The sequence below is a fragment of the Notolabrus celidotus genome, chromosome 3, assembly GCF_009762535.1.
Source record: "Notolabrus celidotus isolate fNotCel1 chromosome 3, fNotCel1.pri, whole genome shotgun sequence".
Taxonomy (NCBI): domain Eukaryota; kingdom Metazoa; phylum Chordata; class Actinopteri; order Labriformes; family Labridae; genus Notolabrus; species Notolabrus celidotus.
The window spans coordinates 25,558,073-25,580,971 of NC_048274.1; the positions used below are offsets into that span (position 1 = coordinate 25,558,073).

The following is a 22,899-nucleotide window of genomic DNA, read 5'->3' on the forward strand; positions in this document are numbered from 1 at the left end:
GCTCCATGTTTCATTATTCTGTTCTCTTTGTAAGTTTTTTCAACCCACTGATAATTTAATGGAAAGGTATCATATCCAAACATGAATATTTGCTTTGTTATAAGCAGACGTCCATCCAAAATAATGCAATTAAAACAGATTCATTTGTAAGTAGAACTTTATCAAGTGTAAAATATTTTATTGAACAATCAATTCTTTCATTGAAGAACAAAAACATGAATGTTGAGTTAAATATTACTCATCCCCCCGACCTAATCCATTCAAAAATGAACAAAAAATGCAATCAAAAAAAGGCCCATTCAAAATGTTAAATGAAAAGAGCCCCTCTCCGTCCAAAAGAGTCCCATTCAACATGCAAATAAAAATGCATCTTCTTTCATGAAATCTGGTTGTTTTAGTCAGGATTATGCTAAAATATATTTTCCCCAACTATATTTAAGTTCCCTATTGAGAGCCAACCTTCAATTTAGTAAATTCCTGGTTTATTCCCATTTATTTTCATGGAAGGTTTCCAACTTTGAAAATTCCCGGAATTTTGCAACCCTAGTCCAGATGCTCTCTTGCCCTCTTACTTTGTCCCTGTTCAGCATAATCCAGCAAAATAGGAAGCCTTTCATTTTTCCATGCAGACCCCACTGTAATGTAGAAACGTTTAGACTTGCTGAAAATGACAATGCATTAATGAAACAAACAAGACACAGCAGAAAGGTACCGTGTAAGAATGTCAGGAACATTTTCTGTCTATCCGATGAAGGGATTTTCAATGTGGCCCATGACATTACTCACTGCATTAAGAAAGTGCACATATGTATCCCAGACCACCTCTGAATGTGGTTACACAAGATGCATATCAGTTGCTTGTGTAAACAGAGCTGAAGCCTTGTCACCACATCATACTTCTGTATGCTTCTCTGCTCTTGCTGTGTGGTACTATATGTGTTCTTCCATCCTTGTATCCTCTCATGAAAGTCTCAGAGGGAAAAAAATGTTAGAGACTTATGGTCCTTATTAAAAGCTTGGTGTGTCACCTTATATATGTCCCATCTCTCCCTTTTTCTCTCTTTATGTTTTGCCCCTTCTTTTTTTTTTAAATGACCCCCCCCTCTCTCCCTCTCTTCTCTCTCATTTTCTGCCTCATCCATCTCTCACTCCCTCCCCCTTCTCATTGTCTCTCTCCCTCCACCTTCTTTGCCCTTCCCTCTTTCCCTCTCATTTTCCTCACACACACTCTTGCTCTCCCTCTCTCCCTCTCCATCTCCCTGGGGACAATTTTCTTTTCTTAAATAAACTGTCATAGCTAGTGTTAAAATATGGGCCTTACACAGGGCGAGCGCGGCAAGGCAAAGGCATGGGGCCCTGGGCTGGTATAAAACATGGATAATATGCTGTGAGAGGTAATTGTGTCTTTTAGCGCTGAGATGAGTAGAACAAATGTGTCTCCTCTCCATCCTCTCTCTCTCTCTCTCTCTCTCTCTCTCTCTCTCTCTCTCTCTCTCTCTCTCTCTTTATTCCTTCACCTCCTCTCCTCCTCTTCCTATCACTTCCTTGACACACTGCAGCCGTGCTAATATGATAGAGAGAATATTGGCTGTACATCAGAGCTGCTCACAGTTCACAGTGGGTAAGGGCAAGTGTGTAAGGGGAGAGAGGGGTGAGGAGGATGGGTGAGGCTTCGAGGCTGAAAAACGGGAAGAGAGATAGCAGAAGAGAGGGAGAGAGAGAGAGAGAGAGAGAGAAGGTGACAATAAGCCTGAAGATGCAGAAGTGAGAGTGAGCGATGCATAAAGTCAAACTACACTCCATGTCACTCACTTTAGTCAAGATTAATTTTTGGGTTCATCCCGCTTGCTGGTGTGAAGTGCTAGAAAAATTGTCCTGATCTGTTTTTTTCAGTTCATGGACATTTTTCATTTTGATTCATACAGCCACTTTTGCTGAAAATCCTCCTTGCCTGTTAAACCTCACTGTGTTGCAGAAGTAGTGATTTCTATTTAAAGCTGGGGTTGGTAGTCAGATTTAGATCCACTTTTGTTATACTGGTTAAAATGATCTTAATGTCCCGATGGCAATCAATACATAATGTGTTCTTAAAGAGCGGAAAAAAGCTGCTATCTACAGCCGGAGTAAACCTGGGAAAACTCCAACCAATCCCTGCCATCAGGAGCCAAATTATGAAACCAATCAAATCCCGTCCTGCTGTTCTGCCCGCCTCCTGCGCGTACATTTCCCTGGTGTGCACTCCCTGTCCCCTGCCTCTGTTTCCCCTGACTCTATTTACTGCCTCTCTCGCTCGATCTCGGGCCTGTCACCTCTGACCTGATGAGGTGCTTTGCTCAGGACTGTAGTCCAGATCAGAGTCTAAAAAGCTCTCAACACGGGGGCTCTGACAAGCAAAACAATTAACAGCATTTAGTAAGTCCTACAGAAAATGTGTATTATATGTAGTATAGCTTTTCTCCTGATATCGTGTCACCAGTACAACTGGATAATGCTAGCATGACAGTTGCGAGTACTAACAAAAGCCATCTTTGTTTGTTTTTAACTTTCACTATGATAATGTTTTGGTGTTTTCTTACTGCTGAGTGAGACATGAGTTGACTTAGTGCAAAACACAAACGATGTGCTGAGGACCAGTTTTGAATCAGTCACCATCATATGGTCGCGAATCAGCAGCGTTCGTGCATGGGATCAGGGGCGTCGTTTTGGAGGAGCTCCGAGGGAAAGGGGGGGAGGGGTTAGACGGAGTCCTGAGGAAATGCTACACTCAAATTCATGCTAGTTTTCTGTGACTACCAACCCTAGCTTTAACCAGTGGTAATGTTAACAAATAAGTTTAGCTGACCATTAAAGATTGTTGAATCAGTTTCAGCCTTTCCTTCTTTCTTCAACCCTTTCCTACCTTTGCTTTCCATGTCTTAACTTTTTCCTCTTTTGTTTTTTCAGTATTTTTTTTTATTTTCCGTAAAGGCCTTCCTTTTTATTTATTTTTTAAGTTATATTTTTGGGCAGCATGTCGAGGCTGGAATCAAACCTGCGACCTCTGCTGAGGGCTATAGCCTCTGTAAATGGGACGCACGCTTAGATCCCTTGGCCAACAGCACCCATGTCCAAGACCGTCCTGCATTTCTTTTATTTGTTAGGTTGAACATAAGGGAAGTGAGAGGGAATAGTCTTGAGGACACTGTGCTGACGAGATCTGTTTTTGGTCTTCTCTTTGAAGACAAAGGAGCTACACAAATCACTTGTAAGATATACTGTATTAGTTTGAAATGTTCTCCCTCCAGTAAATGAAAATACAACTATGAGAGTAGAGCAGAGGTGGGGATCAGAAAAAGATGAACTGGGTGGGTAAGAGCAGTAAAGACGACAGGGTGCAACAGTATCCTCTGTGGGAAAGGTCAAACAGGGACAGTGTGTACACCAGGGTAATGCATTCCACTACACACACACACACACACACACACACACACACACACACACACACACACACACACACACACACACACACACACACACACACACAGGTTAAGTCTATAACATTCTGCTCATACAGAGATATATATGCATTACTTAAGCAGTTTATGGAATAATCTGACAGCAGTAAATATGTATCTTGGATTAGTTTCAAGTTTAAGTCATATTTAAGATCCCTCTAATGTTCTTTGACCTCAAGCTGTCACCCTCCCCTTACATAGCTCTTCTCCGTATGTGAATACATTCATTTTTTTTTAGGCTGACACCATCTGCAGTGTGTCAGATGTTTGGATAACTTCTGGCTATTTTGAACAATTGTTGTGTACTTTGCCTGGACCATGTTTAATTTTATGGAGCTAGATTTATTGTTTCACTTTCTTTTGAATGTTGTATTTTGCTTTTATAAATTGAAACACAATAATGGACAGAAACTGGATGAGAATAAACAATAAGAGACATAGGTCATCTTCTCATCTAAAGGGTGACGTGTACACCACTCTCTTTTTGTCATTATTTTTTTTAATTACATTTTCAATGTAACAAAAAAAAACAATGAAAACAAAAAACAGAACAGAAATACAAACAACTGGAATACATTGCACAGGCCAGACAGAATATCACAAACATAGGATAAAGGATACATATACAGACAGGACATCCATTCATAACATACAAAGCCCATTGTATGTTATGACTGGGATAATACAGTGTAATAGTAATAGTTATAGCTATGCAGGAGATCCTGATACTGTTGGTATCTGCACAGTATCTCGTCAGTTTTTATGTAAGTCCAAAAGCAGTCCCAGGTGGTGGTCCCACCTTCTGTATTTCCTTTTAATCTGTGTAGTATGGATTCATAAGATGCCGTCTATCATTGCATCTACCCAGTCTTTCAGTCTTGGGCTCATGTCAGTTTTCTAGAGTCTTAAAATAATTCTGGATGCAGTGATCAAACCAACCATAATAACAGAAAAAGCATTCTTTGAAACATTCTTTACTTGAGATTTATCACTTAGAAGACATAGCTCTGGGGTCAAAGGGATCCTTGAACCAAACCAGCTGCTCAGAACTCAAACAGCTTTACCCCAGAAAGGTGCAACCAGAGAACACTCTCAAATACAGTGGAGGAAAGTTCCAACCTCTGTTTTACATTTCCAACAAAAGTTGTCCTTTAACAGTGTCATTCTATGACGTCTCGATGGAGTGTGGTAGTACCTAGTGTAGTGTTCACTTAATACAGTCATTTTAATTAGTGATACAGTCAGTCAGGGGATGGGAGATTTTTGATATAATCCAGAGAGGGAGGACATATCTTATAAAAGGTTTTACTCTGATACTCCAGGCAATGAGTCATTTGCTTGTCTATGGGTACACAGCTATTGATTTCAGAGAGCCACAGTCAAACAGTAATGCAAACATTTGATTTCCATGACAGTGCGATTAATTTTTTTAGCAATGGCCGGCATTATTTCTGTATGATTGTTGTTTTATTTGTGCAAACTCTGGCTACTTTATATTCATTTTGCTTTTGTGGACCACAGCTCAAGAGTGAGCTTGGAAGAAACACTGCTGTCCACACTGTGTACCGAACCACGGCTTGGCAGGAGTGTGAAAATCGAGAAGAGCTTTAGTCAAAATGCCAGTCTACAGATCACTAAAAGCTTTCCCACTCAGGGTTTCCCCAGGCTTTTAGAGAGACTTTGGTGGTAACATTGCCAGTGGGGTGGGTTTTGTGCAGGGAAAAAAGGTGCCTGGAACTCCCTAAGAGCACGGAGGCCTTTATGAACAAAGTTGAGGAAAACTGTTTAATAAGGAAAGAATGATAATGAAACTTTCCTGAGAATAAGGCTCAAATAGGGTACAATCTCTTTCATTTGTAAGGCTGATATGGGCAATGACACAGCACAAATACTGTTACCTGATTAAAGCTAGGGTTGGTAGTCACGGAAAACTAGCATGAATTTGAATGTAGCATTTCCCGAGGACTCCGTCTAACCCCTCCCCCCCTCCCCTTGGAGCTCCTCCAAAACGACGCCCCCGCTCACATGCATGAGTGCTGCTGATTCACGACCATATGATGGTGACTGATTCAAAACCGGTCCTCAGCACATCGTTTGTGTTTTTTGCACTACGTCAACTCATGTCTCACTCGGTGGTAAGAAAACACCAAAACATTATCATAGTGAAAGTTAAAAACACAAACAAACATGAAATGTACGCGCAGGAGGCGGGCAGAACAGCAGGACAGGATTTTATTGGTTTCATAATTTGGCTCCCAAAGGCAGGTATTGGTTGGTGTTTTCCCAGGTTTACTCCGGCTGTAGATAGTGGCTTTTTTTCACTCTTTTTTAAGAAAAATTATGTATTGATTGCCATCGGGACAGAAAGGTCATTCTAACCAGTATAACAAAAAGTGTATCTAAATCTGACTACCAACCCCAGCTTTAATGATATAATTAAATTAAAAAATGTTGTTAGTGCCTGTTGAATTGTTAAGTCTTGGCCTTGTAAGAATGTGGCAGGAGAAAACAGTGCGAGATCAGGCCAGGTACTAATGGAGCTGTGAATGTTGGCAGGGACGTGAGGTGCTGCAGGCTTTAGATTCAATATCCAAGCTGGTCCAGGACTGAACCCGGCTGAACCCATCTCTCCTTCCAGTTTCAGCTTCAGTCTTAATGTTAAAGAGTTTGCAGGAAAGAAGACGGGGAGAAAAACAACATTCATAGATCTTCATCCAATCACTGTCCTGTAGCTCATCTTGTAAGCTTATTATTTGGCATATACACTTGAAGCTCCTGTGAGATTTTTTTTAGCTGGCTATGAAACAGACTCCGATTAACCATGATGCCTTTCAAGACTGTTATTACTGCCTCAGAGTTGATATCAGACCAGGTGATTAACAGCACGCTGCTGAAAGAGCCTTTCAAAGTAAAGATTTACAGTTGATATTTTCTGCTACTAGAATACAACTGAATTAAATGTATTGCTATGAAACACTACTCAACTCAGCAATGAGATAAGTGGCAGTGGCTTGTCCTCAAGGGTAACCAAGATTGACATGAAATTAAAGTTTATCACAGTTGATTTAAAAAATCCACAGACATTTGGTGTAATTATCTAAGTTAGACAGTTACAGTATATACTGCAGATAAGATGAACATCTGTGTGTTAATTGTGTGAACAAAACCACAGCTGGTGATAAATCCTTGGCTGTGTTTGAGTCAGTATCTGAAAATGCATGCAGTAAAGGAAGCTTAACGTGCTTGAATTAAAGCAATCACAAAATGCATTCCTTCTAGGAAAAAGGGAAGAGGATTGGTAACATTTAAAGTAACCGTTTCCTTTTTTCTGGACTTAGTGGACACAGCCCAAATGAGACTAGCTATCAGCGCAAAAGAAATCTCAAACTCTTTATCCATTTTTCCTCCTTCTCAGAGCACTGTGAAGTTACATCGGCTGAAAGAGACAAAGAGAGGTAAAGGAAAGGAGGAGGTAAAAATACAGATGGACGGGGAAAGAGGAAAAAACGGAGAATAAGTGTTTGTGAAAGCTAACAAAGGGGAGTTGGCTGCTTTTCAAAAGGGCGCGTGGCGGCTAAGGAGGATGAAGCGCTTCAGGATTCATTTACATCAGGCCTGACAACTGCCTCACATCTCCCCAAGAGCCACACAGCTCTGGCTTAGAGATTCCTAAAGAGGGCCCTTCTTCAAGCTCCTTCTCTTACAGCCGCTCTCTGACTTTTCTTTTTCTTCCTCCTGTCTCTTTTTTTTCCTCTTTCCTTTTTTTCACTCCTATTCTCTCCTGCGCTCTCTCCTCTGCTCTCATGCGCTTGCCAGTCTTCAATCAGCCATCATGAAAGTGTCTGTCTGGGCGTCTTAACTATCCTCTGAGAGGCAGACACTTGTCTGGGCCTGCCTTCATCCCCTAAAGGCGTTTTTTGACTTGGACTTATTTCCCTCCTCAGACCTTTTCAACTTCCCTAAAGAGCTGACAACAAGTGAGAGCGACAGGGCAAGATAAACATGAGGGAAAGAGACAGGAAGGGAGATGAGAGGGGAAGTTGTCGGCTGAGAGGAAAGAGAAAGTAAAGGTGGTTATGAAAAATAGGGGGAGAGAGAGGAAGCAGATGAAAATGAGGTGAGGAAGCTCAAAAACAGTGAAAAAGGTGAAGGAGATGACCTCGTGAGGAGGAGAAAGGACAAATCAAGGTGAACGAGAGCAGAGGAAAGACAGGAAAGATGAAGAAAGAGTAGGGGACTGTAGTAAGACAGGGAGAGTCACGTTTATCAGTGGTCCCACAGTGTGTTTCACAGGAGTTAGGGATGGGCTAAAGGGAGAGGGTAGGACAGGGCACATTAAAGTTTTAGGGGGGAGAGCCCCTCTTATGGAAGTATTTTTCTTTTTGCCTGGGTTTGATGTGAAAGCGAGCTGCTCCTGCTTTGACTATGTTGTCTGCTGTGCAGTTTTTAATATTCATGCAGCAGATCGGGAAAGGAGAGAGGAAAAGGAGTGGAGAGGAGATTTTTGGTCAAACAGAAAGCTAATTTGTGGCTGAGGCAGTTTAGCCTGAGGCTCTTTCTGCTACCGGGGAAATGAGCTGGAAGATTAGCTGTATGTATAATTCACACATACACACATGGTCACACACACACACACACACACACACACACACACACACACACACACACACACACACACACACACACACACACACACACACACGTACACACATGCATGGATATGCAGAACAGACCAATAGTGTGTGTGTGTGTGTGTGTGTGTGTGTGTGTGTGTGTGTGTACACGTCCGTAGATAGATACACATAAGCACACACAGAGCAGCTGCCACTCGCTCTGAGACTTGGTGTGTTACAGCAGAAACCTGCTGCTTGGCCTTTGCTGCTGCATCTGCAACTCAGGCCGCTCTCTTCCATTTACATAGGCTCCAGTGGGGTGCTGTTAATGGTAACCAATGATGCTTCATGTGAATGCTGTTTTATGAACTGATCATCTTTGTTCTCTTTTTTGTCGGCCCTAGCCTACCTCGCTCAGATCAAAGGCTCAAGCAGCTCTTTAAATGAGAATCAGGATGTTGTGCTCTTTTTTTCTGGTGATAAAGGTTACCTTGTGTTTAAAGCTGAAAAAAAAAAACACTCACTGAATACAAAGCCTGCATCTATGGTTGTCAGTGCAGACTTATAACTCACTCTGACTGATTTTCCAGGTCCATGACAGACGTGTGAGTCTATTCCTGGACGGGCTTGAGGAGGATGGGACACCATTTGACACACAACCTCTGACCGCCAGGCTCTCAGACATCAGTGAGGATGGTGCCATGTGGGTGGGACTCAGCTCAAATGGTAAACATATGAATATATCACACATGTGAGAGGTTCAATTGTTTCAGAGAAGCATTAAATCCAGTGTTCTTATGCTCCAATTCCTCAGTCACACTAGATTAAAATGATATTTTGGAATGAAATGCATAAAAAGAACAGAGTTCAGTTTAAATATATTATCAGTAGTTATGGTTTGAAAATGTTAAAAATCTAAATCACTTGCAATCCTCCTCAGAAACAGGGACAATCATCTGTTTCTCAGCCATGTGGAGAAAAATGACCTCTTAGTTTATCTTGTCTGTATATCTAAATATGGTGTCAAATGACTGCTCCACCTTTATTCTCCTCCCAGCCTTTATCCCTCTTCAACTACATATCTGTGATTGATTGGTGGTGCCTGGGAGCTGTCTCAGAGTCAATAGGAGAGAAATTGAGAGAAAAATGATATCCGTTCATCTGGAGGGTGATAAACGAGTGTTTTTCTTCTCGTTTATCAGGCATTGATCCCTAGTTCACGGCAGGTAGCATCTGATCAGCTGAAGATCACAACAGTGGTGATCAATACAAGTGATTGGCTTGGGGGAGAGAAAAAGTGTGTGTGTGGTTGTTGAACCTGAAAGCTGTGTGTAGAATTCTGATCAGTGGATTGATTATGTGTATACTGATCAGATGTATTGATAAACAACAATGTCTGTTTTAGGAGGAGACTCGGCGAACTTAAAATCACACTGCTGATAAGTTCAGGAAGAATATGTCGCAAGCAGGGCAAAAACCATCAACCTTTAAGAGTGTGTGATGATGAGCGCTGGTTTAGCTCAGTGGTTAAATCTCTCGTCCAATGTGCAGAGGCTATATTCCTTGAAGGCGACAGCATGAGTACAAATCCAACCTTTGGATCTTTGCTGCATGTCATTCCTCATTCATTCCTACTCTGTACACTTCACCATCAACTGAAAGTGGCTGATAATCATAGCACTGGTTCGTTTTCCAAAAAGTAGTTGTGAATTGTAGAATCAGCTGATCATTAATACCTTAAGCCTTTGGTTGACACGTCACGCTTGTTCACAGCCTGCATATTTGAGACGTCTGACTCCGAATCTAAAGACATAAAAACGTCAGAGTCTGAAAATTATTCATTTGAAATGGTCTCCGATTACTGAATTACAAAATACTTCAGAATCAAAACTCGTATCATTTATTAGTTTTATCACTTCATAGTCTCCATGTTCTGGGCATTAAGACCATGTGATGCCCGGAGTAGTGGATGCTGAAGTGCAGGAGCACGGCTAAAAGTGTCAGATGGAGCCGTTTGGCTAAACTCTGAAATGTTTGGGGATAGTTAGTGAACCAGTCCTGGGGAAATGAGCGGAGCATATGCGGAACTGCTTAAGCCACTCGGCCGCGGCCCTAAATTTCCCCAAATCCACCGCAGTTAGGAAAATAGAAGAATGACAACAAGCTTTCATCTTCACTGGTGGAAGTCCAGACAGGGATGGCACGCAGTAATGCAAAGAGCATGGAGAAAGCTATACAGACAGATTACGGATGAAATGCACGTGAAACAACGCGTCGCCTAATCCAGACACTGTGATTCCATCTCTGATATAAACCTCACTAATACTTCTCTCCATCTTGCAAGAATGTGAATGCCTTATGTACTGCTAATACAACTATTAATTTACTGCTGCTTTACATTTAAAGCATTGTGTGGCTCTTGCTGTGAAGCTGCTATGACTTAAACAGTTTAAATGCCACAAGCGTTAGTGTTGATAGTAGTCAATCTAAACGGAAAAACAACTCTTGTTCTTGTTTGCGTCCTTTTGACAGTGAGGCAGTTTTGTTTATTGCAGGAAGTTATGAGCAGAAAAAAAAGTGAGTTCTCTCGCTGGCCCTGTTTTTACGTGGAAGTACTTGTCTAACATGACACAAGTGCAATTGGCTATGGCACAGTAGAAAACGTATTTCAGGCTGCACTGGAAACATGACAATGTGCCTCACCAAATCAATAAAGATCAAAATCTACATGTTTTTAACTTTTAAGTATTTGGTTTTAAGAGTGGTGGGACCAGAGAGAAAAAACGAGACAGGAATCACACAAAACTCAAAGTTGCCTGTATTAACAGTCATCAGTTCTCACAACACAAAAACACTGAAGAGGAAACTAAGAACCACAGATGACAGAAACTGAAACACAGAGGGAGAAGACAGAGACCTACACAGAGAAGAGAGAATTAAGGCTTATACCTTGCATCATCCTAGTAACAATAGAAAGAGTGCTTTTCAGAGGAAGCCATAATCCCATTTCCACACGCTAAAGAAATCCTGAGCCAAAGCCTAAGGCTGCACAACCACACACTGTTCTAACACACTTATATCCCATAACACTCTCTCACTCTCTCTCTGTTTTACACACAGATACATCCCGCCACCCCCCAAAACCCCAACACACACATGCTCGCATTGTAGTTGAGCCAAACATGGCAAAGCCTCTCTCAAATGCAAATATACACACACACTCGAACACTCTCTTTCTCTAAAGTAAGGATGGGTGTTTTTGGAATGCACACAGTAAAGCCTCTAACACACACTCTCTCTCACAGACACACACACACGCACACATTTTTACAGACAAAGCTTGACAGAACCCCAGGCATGGCAGGGGTTCTGTCGATGTTTAGAGACGTTTATCTGTCTTCTAAGAGTTGTTGTCAAACTAGACAGAAGTTTGTTGGACACTAAGAGACTTCGTCTGTCTTTGGACCTGCATCAACATCTGTTTGTGCTCTTATGTTCTTTCCAGCATTGACAGTGACTGTGAGGAGATATGTTGGGGACCTGTATGTGTTCAGTTATGTTTTGGATGGTGTTGTTTACAGTCCTGGATCCATCAACATGTTTTTAAGTACTACAGTGTTTGCTTGATAAAGTGACTTTGGGGTCTTGTCATATTCAATATATGTTGTGTATTCTGTTGCATCAAACATTTTGAATTATAAGATGAACATGTGCATTCATTAAAGCTTTAAGAAAATTATAAATTTAGCGTATGATCCATGTGTAGCAGCATTAAACACTGATTCAGAGTTTATTTTTGTTAGCAAATGTCCCACTTATATTTTTCCTGCATCTTAAATATAAAATGTGCAGATGTTTGGTTGTATAATTTTATCTTACAACAAAAACATGCCAAAAAATAGTCTAAATAATGTCAAAAACACTCAGTACCAGTAAAGCTGTGTTTACAAAAGTAAGAGTCAGCTCTGTGTAAAAAGAAGATGCACACAAATCAGAGAGGCTAGTACGTGTTACCTGGTTAGCCCCGCACAGACCTGTTTTAACCCTTGCCTCAAACCAAGATAATAATTGTGTCCTTATAAGCCTTCCTGCTCTCTCGTGAAAGCCATGGCAGATCCTGTTCAGCTTTGTATCATGAACTTGGCCATTATTAGCGTCTCTGAGCAGCCTCACTTAGCTGGTATTGAGAAACTGATAAGATAATCTACTAAATGCTGTGAAATCCTCTCACCCACTGCCTTCAGTACAAACCCATTAACGCCTTCTTTATGTTCTCTTCTCCTCTCTTCTCATCTCTCAAGGGTCTAATCAGTTCATTGGGAGGATGCAGGACTTTAGATTTTATCCTGCCACTCTGACCAACAGGTGAGTTTGGGTGGAGTAAAGCAGGAGACAGGTAAGGAATGGATAAGGGGAAAAAAAAGAATATTATGACAGATGAACTGTGATTGACACATGATAAAAAGGGCAAATGATCGCAATAGATAAATAGAATGATTTGAGGAAGGGATAAAGATGAGAACAAATATACAGAGATACTGTATAGATTCAAGTGACAGGGAAGAAGAGCAGTATGGAGCGATAAAGAGAAAGGAGTTTAGAAGAAAGAAGGGGAAGGCTAATCGTTGCATCTTCAGATCCATACTGCTTCCAGAGGATTTTCTTGAGAATTCAATACAAGGCAATTAGTGTTTTGCTTACCAGTGATGTACTGCACTCAGCGAGGACTTGGAGCTTACAAGTTACTCTCATCAAGATTGGGATAGGACAACATGAAAGATTGAGTTTTTGAATTATGCCTTTGATTTTACACTTTGCAGCAATTGTTCAGTCAAATCCCCATCAACAGGTGCTTTAAGATTTTATCCTTAATATTAAGTCGTTTAAATGGCTCTTTTGATCACTGTCAGTTTTCATCAGCCTGATCACCGCACAACTCACACTGTGACAACAGTTTTGAATTTTTATATTGGATTTTAAATGTGTTTCGTATTTTTTTATAGTATATCTATACAACTCTGTGTCAAATAAAGTTCATGAAACAGCTTTAAATTTATACATCATATAACTGAATAACATGTGATCTCTTTCCCATTTCATGTTATTTCATTATTTTTACCTCAGGTCCACTTTAAAACTGAAACTAATCTGCTGTTTCTTGTTTGTGCAGGGAAATTGTGGAGGTGTACTCAGGTGTCCTCCCTGAGCTCCATGCCCAGTCAGAGTGTCGCTGTCCTCCCAGTCACCCCAGAGTGCATCCATTAGTTGAAAGGTTCAGTAAAAGCCCTCATTCTTAAGCCTCTAGTGTTACTTTTTTGAAGAGAAACAGTCCTCTGTTGCATTTTCATTTGACACATGTAATTTAACTCAAGTCTTAATGTTTCACTTTACACAGATACTGCATCCCCAGTGGCGTTGAAGACACAACCAATGACAGAGTTTTAAGACTCAACCTTAATGCCCACCCAATCAGCTACATCAATGATCAGGACATGGGCACCACATGGCTTTCTAAGATCATGACTACACAGGAACTGGATGAGGGACTCACTATTTCTGTGGACTTGGTTAATGGACAATACCAGGTAACAAACATGCAAAGAAGCAGATAATCTATTATGTCACAACTAGGGATGTACATTTGAAGTATTTTCCGTGATCAATTTTTGGAAATGTTAACGATCAATTATCGATTAATCATTAATAAAAAACATTATTATTCTTGTGTCAAAAACAAGGCCAAATACATTTTTTCCCCCTAAGTTATATTTTCTACAGCAACAAAATGCATATAACTGACGGTATTGAATTCAGTTACATGTTTAACACTGATTATCAACGATCAGGCTCATAAAACTATTCTCAGCGGACATAGTCTTATAAAGTGAAGGCTCATAATACTAACAGAAAAGTACTTCAGACTCAGTGTCCAGTTTTCTGTCTACTCGCTCTTATTGAGAAAAACAACATGTGTAGTCAGTCAGGAGTCAGCCGGGAGCGCAACCGGGTTATAATCAGTCTAGCGGCAGAAAAGCCCAGACGGCTCTGATGTTGCCTGTCTGCAAACATAACATACTAGCAATTCCCAACAGTCTGTTGACTTTGTAACCAAAGGTGGGGAAATGTCCTGTTTAAATTTGTCAACATTTGTGTCTGTGTCATTGTTAGCATCTCTAAAAAGGGGGCGTGGAGACCTAAATCACAGCCGCAGCCGCCAGCGGAGCGTCTCCGCTGTGCGTAACAGCTGATTCACATCGAAACATGCTTTAAACAGAAAACACCTCCCTGATAGCTGAGTGTAATATGTGATGATGATGTCCGTACCACGTGACGGAAAATTGAAAACAAAATTGCATGTTTTGAGGAATTTCTTAACAAACAATTAATCAATAATCGATTAATTGTTTACATCCCTAGTCACAACAATTACAAACAGGTGGATTGATAATAAATATACAGATTGCCAGTTTGAAAAGGTATAAAAACACTAAGAAAGCAGTCACATTTGAGCACAATTTATTTAACACATCTCAACCCGGGTCACAGAGAAGTTAGCAGAGCTAGCAACCCCAGCCTTTAGTCATCTTTGCAAGTTACCATTCATATGCCTGTGCTGGTTACACATTGCTATGTTCAAGTGGTTTTATGCAAGTTAAATCAGTCGCAGCCTATTTATAACTTATCTTCATTTACTGGATCATTATATGGCCAACGGTGGTAGGAGACCCTGTCTGTCATCTGTGCTTGTTTAGACCAGGGTAGTAGAGCATTATAGCATTTTATTACCCAGCTTTCTTCCTGATCTACGTGTTGTGAAAGATGCTTGATGCTGATTGGTAAACCCCTTGACAACCCCTTAACAATGGTTGTTAACTTTCACCAATATTCACAACACCATAAGCAAACTGATCACACGTCATGCCAAATCAATTCGCAGAAAATAGTTCTGGTACATTTTGCTTCTGCTTCAAAAAAATACACACAAGACCGCTACGGGTCGGGATTATATTTCCAACAACTACCTGCTAACCACCCGTCATTCCTTACATCGCTGTAGCCATCAAGCTACAGCCTGTGCTAGTGGCAGATGGCTGCGCTACAGTTTACACACCACATTTGACCGGCATTCTAGTCCTACAAAATAATTGAATTTATGAGTATTGTTTTTTTAGTCAACTAAATGTGCAGATCCTTAGTGGAGAACCTGGTGTATGCAAAACTAGAATTCAACATGATTTGTCCCTGAAACGTGGTGGGTTTGACAGTCAAGTCTCTTTTGTCCTTTAGGAGTGTAAAATTGAAAAGAACACTGTACAGAATTTATGGGCTTGCACATGTTTGTACAGTGGACAGTAGTTTTATCCTCTTTCGAGGGTGAAGAGAGGAGAGAGAGAAAGAGAGAGAGAGAGAGAGAGAGATTGCTGGGTCTGGGCATTGTGGACACGGGGGCTGTTAAAAGACTTGTCCCTCTTCTCTCTGAAGTGTGTGTGTGTGTGTGTGTGTGTGTGTGTGTGTGTGTGTGTGTGTGTGTGTGTGTGTGTGTGTGTGTGTGTGTGTGTGTGTGTGTGTGTGTGTGTGTGTGTGTGTGTGTGTGTGTGTGTGTGTGTGTGTGTGTGTGTGTGTGTGTGTGTGTGTGTGTGTCGGCAGGATTTTGGGAGCTGTCCTGACGTGGTAGCTCAACTCAAGTCCTCAGATAAAAGACACTTTCTGAAGTTGGGGGTTTGTGTGGGTTTGCAGGGTGGCTTAATGCGCTCCCTGCTGTGTAACCCAGTGTCCCAGCCCACACTGTAGTGGGGCAGATAACACTTAACACACACACCCGCACCTACACACAGACATCATGGTCCATGTGTCCTAGAAACTGTGTATATGTGTTTAATTTTGTGTGGGTGAATAAATGTCTATGGGTTATATGAGGAGCATCTGTTCTCAACTACAACCCCTAAATTAATTACTAATTGTCAGCTTGCCTTTTTTTTTTTACAATTTGCTCCTATCGTTGAAATGTAATTTGTGTCAAAACATAATTATTATTTTTTTTGGGCTAGAAAATAACTATACTAATGTAACAGGATACTAGGCAGTTACAGCTCTTATTTTTGCCTTGAAAATGGCTTGAAGCTGAGAAACATTAAAACAGTCACAATGTGAGGATGCATTACTTTCCTGTTACTTTAGTTTGAATTAAATTGAACAGGTTTACATTTATTGCAAATCTGTTTTTTCTAATCTGTCTGACTTTTCTCTCTCTCTCTTCCTTCTAGGTATTCTATGTTATAGTCCAGTTTAGTGGCCTCTTGCCTGAGTCAGTACGAATCCAACGACGGAGGCTTGACCTCACAAAAAACGAGAGTGGGACCAGCACAGAACACCCTTGGTTGGACTGGCAATATATGGCCAGCAACTGCAGCATCTTTGAAATGAAGAACAACGGTCGTTTACTGAGACCAGACTCGATCAACTGCCTGCAGCTGCCCAGGTAGGTTTAATGTTAAAGCACCAAAGAGCATTGAGCCAGTTATAATAATTTAATATGGGTCAAACAGGTACCAGATGAAATAGGGGAAGGATAGTTTACGGTTTGACTTTTGAAACCTTTGAAAACCCTAATAAGTGACTTGATTGTGGTTATTTTTTTGAATGTTTTAAGCTTGAATGAAAGAAAATGTTAGATTTCAACAGAACATAACGTGACCATTGCGCACGATATTTATCATCCCAGACTCCCACAGGATTAAAGGCATCGACACAATTTTTGAGACTTCCAGGTTGCTTAAAGCTTTTGTGGGGCTGGAAAAAACTATGAATGAAAATGTCCAACATGGTCTTGCATCTTGACGCTGCCTTCAATCATCTAAAAATAGAACAATAGAAAATAAAATCCTGCCTGTTTTTTCAGTTTTGGGCATAGACTGTATAAATAATGGACGTAGTATCCGTGACGTCACTCATCTGTTTCTGAAGCCCTGTTTTGAAGACAATCGTTGGTGGGAGCCATATTGGATATGCTGAAGTGTGAGGTAAAGAGGCGGGCTTTGAGCATCCTCGCCAACAGCTACAGTGTTCCCGCCTGCCCATCAAGTCAGCTGTGCCCCTCATAATGGAAAACTTGTAATCGTAATATCTTCGAAATTTTAGCGTTCTGAAAAAATTCCCCCCACGTACAGTGTGTGCCGATTGAGAAATGAGCTATCCAGACTACACTCGTTTTTTGTACCAGGCTGTAAACATGTTTATTTTTGCCGTAATGATCTTATTTTTTGAATTGGTGTGTATGTGGTTCCCGATACTTCCTGAGCAAGCCTCAAGCTGACATTTCGAGAAACTGCAGTTTTTAACAGTTCCTCAATCAAGGCTTCAATTCTCACGGCCTGAGGTTGCCGCTTGTTTTGGGGTGGCCTTCTCTCCAAGGCAGTATCCCATGTTTCAGTTGCCTGCTTGTGGGTGGTCATGGCCTCTTTAGATCTACAAGATCACACAGAAATGACTGGCAGGACTAGACTAAGAAGTATATGAACACACATAAAACACCCCAGTCTGCATTTATTCTAGCATGCATGCATGTGTGTGTGTATGTGTCTGTGCACATACTCACATGCATGCACCAACATACAAAAAACACAATTCAAAGAAATCAAAGGCAATCACTCACACACACACACACACACACACACACACACACACACACACACACACACACACACACACACACACACACACACACACACACACACACACTCTCTCTCTGGCAGTCTTTTAGTGACTTGGTTTATAAAGCTGAACACCTACAGCGCTGACTTGGCACATGACCGGTAACAGGCTCTGAATTGGCACTGCATTGAAAACTGGACTTGGAACTTACTCTGAGCATACACACACAATCTCATGCACTAAATCTTGGCATAGCAGTCTGTATCAAAGCCTTGGTTGGCACTAGATAGAACAGGTATGAATAGATCACAGATGATGTAGTCATTGCATATTTTTTACTTGACTGACAAATTATATCACACACAACCTTTCCTGGCACAGTTATACACGTTAGTCATATTGGCATGAGAGCGATTGAACCTCACACTGGCAACATAATGATAAACTCTGTGATATAAGTGGTTGATAATTTTATCAAAAACAGCGCTGCTTTTGATCTTTTAAGATTAATGTGCTTTATCTCTCATGATTTATTTAATCCCGCAAGAGAGGTGGCCTCCTTTGAGCCTGCTCAAGTGTGGGGCAAGATAAATTTAAACTCGCCTCCGTCATTTCAGGTGTGTTTATACCAGTCAATGACAGTCCTGCTGGAGGAGGGCTGTTTGTGATCCCTTTGCATCCTGTCCACAGTTACCAACAATTTTTGAGAAACAGTGTTACTCACAGCCTTTGAAGTGGATTCATTTTCAATCCAAGTCCACTGGAAATGAATTTGGATGCAAGTTTGTCTATGGATAGCAATAAAATGACTCTCATTTGTTGTTTTTCTTCAGCCATAAGTAAGACAGTAAATGATGCTTACTGTTGAATTGAACTTCTACACTGTTATTCTTAAAACTCATCAACAGGTCCTCTATCTCTCTGGACAATGACCCTCTCCATTCACACATCGGCCAAATTACACTGATTTTGCACAAAGGTGTTTGCAGAGTAGAGCAGGTTTAGTGGTACGTATAACTGGTTTAGACATTTGTGTTCTTATATGCAGATCTTTCTTTTATTGTCTAGGCAGCAGTAGCTCAGTCTGGGCGGCAGTATCTCAGTCCATAGGGACCAGAGGGTTGCCGGTTCAAGTCCCACTATGGACAAAGTTTGGCAAGTGGTGGACTGGTGGCTGGTGGGCGATGTGCTGGTCCATTTGAGCAAGGCACTGAACCCTAACTGCTCAGGTGGCGCTGGTTGATGGCAGCCTCCTCACTCTGACATGTCTTCTAAGTGCATGTCCATAGCATGTTTGTGCATGATTCTATGTATATCAAACTATGTGTGTAGCATGCTCAAAAAAGAAAACACCTGAAAAAACTGAATTGCCCTATAGGGATTAATAAAGTATGTTTACCTTACCTTACCTTAGTTCAGTGCTGCAGTGCAGGTGAGAAAGAAGCCTACACACCTATTGGATCTATCATCAACACACTGTTGGCCAGAATAACAGACTGGCTGATTTACCGCTGAAGGTGCATCTTGAACCACTTATTACAACTGATTGTTACCACAGATTGGAAAGGTCTACAAGGTGCAATGTGACCAACAATTCCTCAAAGGTCATTTTGAGTCTGAACTGTTGTTTACTTGCTTATTTTTTTTCTTTTTCTGAATTTATTTTTATCTGATCGTTACTTGAACTTTTCCAATTCAATTTATTTTATGTAAAAATACAAAAGGCTACAGATATTTAATAGTCTCCCCCCCCCCCCCTGTGTTTCAGAGAAGTGCCTTATTCAGGAGGTAACATCACATTCAGCCTACTAACTCCAGAGCCAAACCTAAGGCCAGGCTATAATGACTTTTACAACACACCGGACCTGCAGAAGATGGTCCATGCCACACAGGTCAGGATACACCTCAGAGGACAATACCACACCAGAGCATCCCGGGTGAACCAGCGACACAGATATTACGCCATCAATGAGATCACCATCAGTGGCAGGTGAGGAGAAACATGATGATTCCGTCTGTACAAGTACATTTGTGGTATGTTTTTAACAGCTAAGAAATAAACATTCATGCCACAAAATAGAACAGCTTTGACAAAATAATGAGAATGATATTCTTGCATTTTTGCTACTACCACCAAATTTGAGTTTTCCACATTTCTTTTTGTTCCTAACTTCATTTATCAATGTAGTGGAACCACAGTGGGTTTCATAAGGCTTATATTATCGTTAAACCGTTACCCTTGTAACTTGTCAAATTTCTATTTAGGATGCATAATTGGTTAAAGGAACACTTGATCCTTTCAGTGCTGATTTGTTAAAATGTGCGAGCACAGTTCAACATCTAGAAAAATATTTTGACACAGACTGTTGAGTTTCAACTGAGCTTTCTGGGACTAATTGTGAACACATCTCTTCATTAGACTGACAGAGTGACTGTTTTTTATGACTGTGGTAATTATAGGATTATGCAGGAGGCAATCATCTCTAACTCTTTCTCTCCCTCCCTCTCCCTCTAAGCTGTTTTAATTAGTAGCTTGTTACAGTGAAGTAGGAGAAACAGAGATTTAGAGCTGCTGAAATCTCATCTGTGCATTCCTCATCCCTCCCCACCTCCCCCCTCTCTTTCATACTTCTTCCTTCTCTCTATCACTCCTCTACATCCTTTATAAGACATGTAAATAGGCCTGTTGGCAAGAGAGAGTACACTCATAACTCGAGTATGTGGGACTTAGTGTATATCATCTCTCATTAGTGTTGTTTGTCCTGTATGTTAGAACAAGTCTCACTTACATCACATACTGAGCGATATTATGGCATAAAATGTACAGATTTTACATACAAATATTTAAAGTTAAAAGTTGTTTCTTGAGAATCACAAACTTGAAAAATCAAATAGACTTCCCGACTCCCGACCGGTCAACCATAGCTGCATGTCTTCCCCCGCTTTTTACTCCCCACATTTCCTGTCTCTCTTCAGCTGTCCTATCAATAAAGGCAAAAGAGCCCAAAAACATAACTTAAAAAACAAAACAAAAAAAACAACTATATATTTGATTTATGTTTGTAGATAAACACGTAACATAAGCATACATTTTTGACAAAGATCCCTCAGTTGTTGTTTTTTATCTTCAAAACAAAACCTAGTACTGAACATGTCTTTGATATTTCTCTTCAGGTAGGGTCACATCTTACTGAACACATTTTTTTTGAGAATTTTAAAAATAGCAAATATTTGAAGTCCACCCCCTCACCCCCCTACTCCCCTCAACAACAGAATTTCAGTCAAGTTCAAAATGTACAGCACTCTGCAGATTGAGTCTGCAGTCATAAACAGTAGTCACTGTAGAATGATGGTCCTTTCTCTTTAATGCAGAAATGCACTGTATGTGTTTTAAAGGTGATAGCGAGAGCTGTTTGCTACCTGTTATGCTGCTTTGATATTTCTTAGGATGCTGTGTATAAATAATGAATGGGAACATGCTAATGGCTTTCCTTTAAGTCCATGTTTGAGGGTGGAGATTGGGTTCAGAAACTCTAAAGGAGTGAAATCCTTTGTAAAGTTGCTTGCTCTTCTTTTTGTTCACATTTGCTTTATTTTTTTCATTTCAGTAAAAAATCCAGTAAGTTTATCTCTTTCTTTTTCCTCTCTGGGCAGATGTGAGTGTCACGGCCATGCAGACCGCTGTGATACCAGCATGACGCCTTACCACTGTATGTGTTTGCCTGAGAGCCACACAGAGGGAAACAATGTAAGTAACAAACATCTCATTACAAAAACTTCTTAAACCAATATGCTGTCATCCCTGTGAACATTCAGAAGGTGGTAACCCCCCTATGTGATATCTAATACAGTGCAATTTAAAACAAATTTTAGGTTATTAGAGAATCAAGTTGCTACACTTAAATTCTGCTTATTCAAACCAAGCAGCAACCCTTGGTGTTGAAAATGAAGCTAATGTGGAAGTGCAAGAAAAAGCAGTTCTTTGGGTGTGTCCACTTGAGGCTGGCTCTAAAAATCAAGTAACCAAATTAGGTCCCATGTTAAATCCTCATTTCTACATTGAATATTTAAACATGTTTGCAGCCTTGTACAAAAAATGTTTCAGGTTTATACCTTATGTTGTTATACGTTACAATTGTTCAAGTGCATTCGATTTTACTTAGAGCTATAGATAATTAAAGACAATTGAGGGCATGGCTAATTTGACTGACTGGTGGACACACTGTAGCTGTTTGCCAGGCAGCTAGTCTCTGGCCTCTACTCATCCTCCTAATGTAGAAATAAGTGGAGACAGCATTTCCAATGCACAAAATGCAGTATTTTCAAAACCAGCCGGTGTCATCACTGAACCTTTGTCCTTGTTTTCTACAGTCTATGGTTCAGTATGCTTTCTCTGATGATTTTAATTCCTAGTAGTCCATATCAGTAGTATATCCAGATATTCAACATTACACACACACACACACACACACACACACACACACACACACACACACACACACACACACACACACACACACACACACACACTGAGCACTGAGAGGAGTCCCTGGAGAGAATCTCCTCATGGTCTTAATTAAGCAGTTTCCCTCTTAATGACACAGAGAGGACTTCTCTGTGAATCATTGCACACACCCAGACACAAACTCATTTTTTAGATCCCATCCTTTGTAAAATATTCCTCTCTTATTTTTGTCTTGCTTTATTCTGGTGTTTTGTCTCATTTGATGAAACATTGAGTATATGGTGTAAATGGCTATCCTTTTGGAAACATGTTGTGCAAACGAAGTTCCAACATACATTTTGGTTAATGGATGGGCATCAGTGCAGCCTGGCTGCTAAATATAGCACTATATTGTGCTCTGTTTAAGTTACAAATACCTGACAGCTGACATCAGTCCTGTTGGCACCGGACTCCTGTAAGGGTTGTGTGATTTATGACAACTGAATATGTGATAACGTCTGCCACAGAATGATCCATATCTCAGACATTTGACATAAGATTTAGAGTGGGTCACTTGAAGATTTAAGAGTCTCCACTTCTTTTTTACATTTTCCTTAGTTTGTTGGATGAAGATATCTGTGTACTTGAAAGGCCAAGACCAAGCTGTCTGAAATAACTATCTAATAATTGTGTCTAG

General features: G+C 40.6%; 1 protein-coding gene across 1 annotated transcript in view; it reads left to right on the top strand.

The window, feature by feature from the left end:
- The window catches only part of ush2a (Usher syndrome 2A (autosomal recessive, mild)), a 224,815-nt gene that overhangs the window by 19,172 nt on the left and 182,744 nt on the right, over window positions 1-22,899 (top strand). The window contains 7 exon segments of the mRNA XM_034679779.1: window positions 8,698-8,833; window positions 12,409-12,472; window positions 13,278-13,379; window positions 13,503-13,692; window positions 16,372-16,586; window positions 19,527-19,748; window positions 21,413-21,506. Of these exon segments, the coding sequence (XP_034535670.1) occupies window positions 8,698-8,833; window positions 12,409-12,472; window positions 13,278-13,379; window positions 13,503-13,692; window positions 16,372-16,586; window positions 19,527-19,748; window positions 21,413-21,506 (1,023 nt within the window).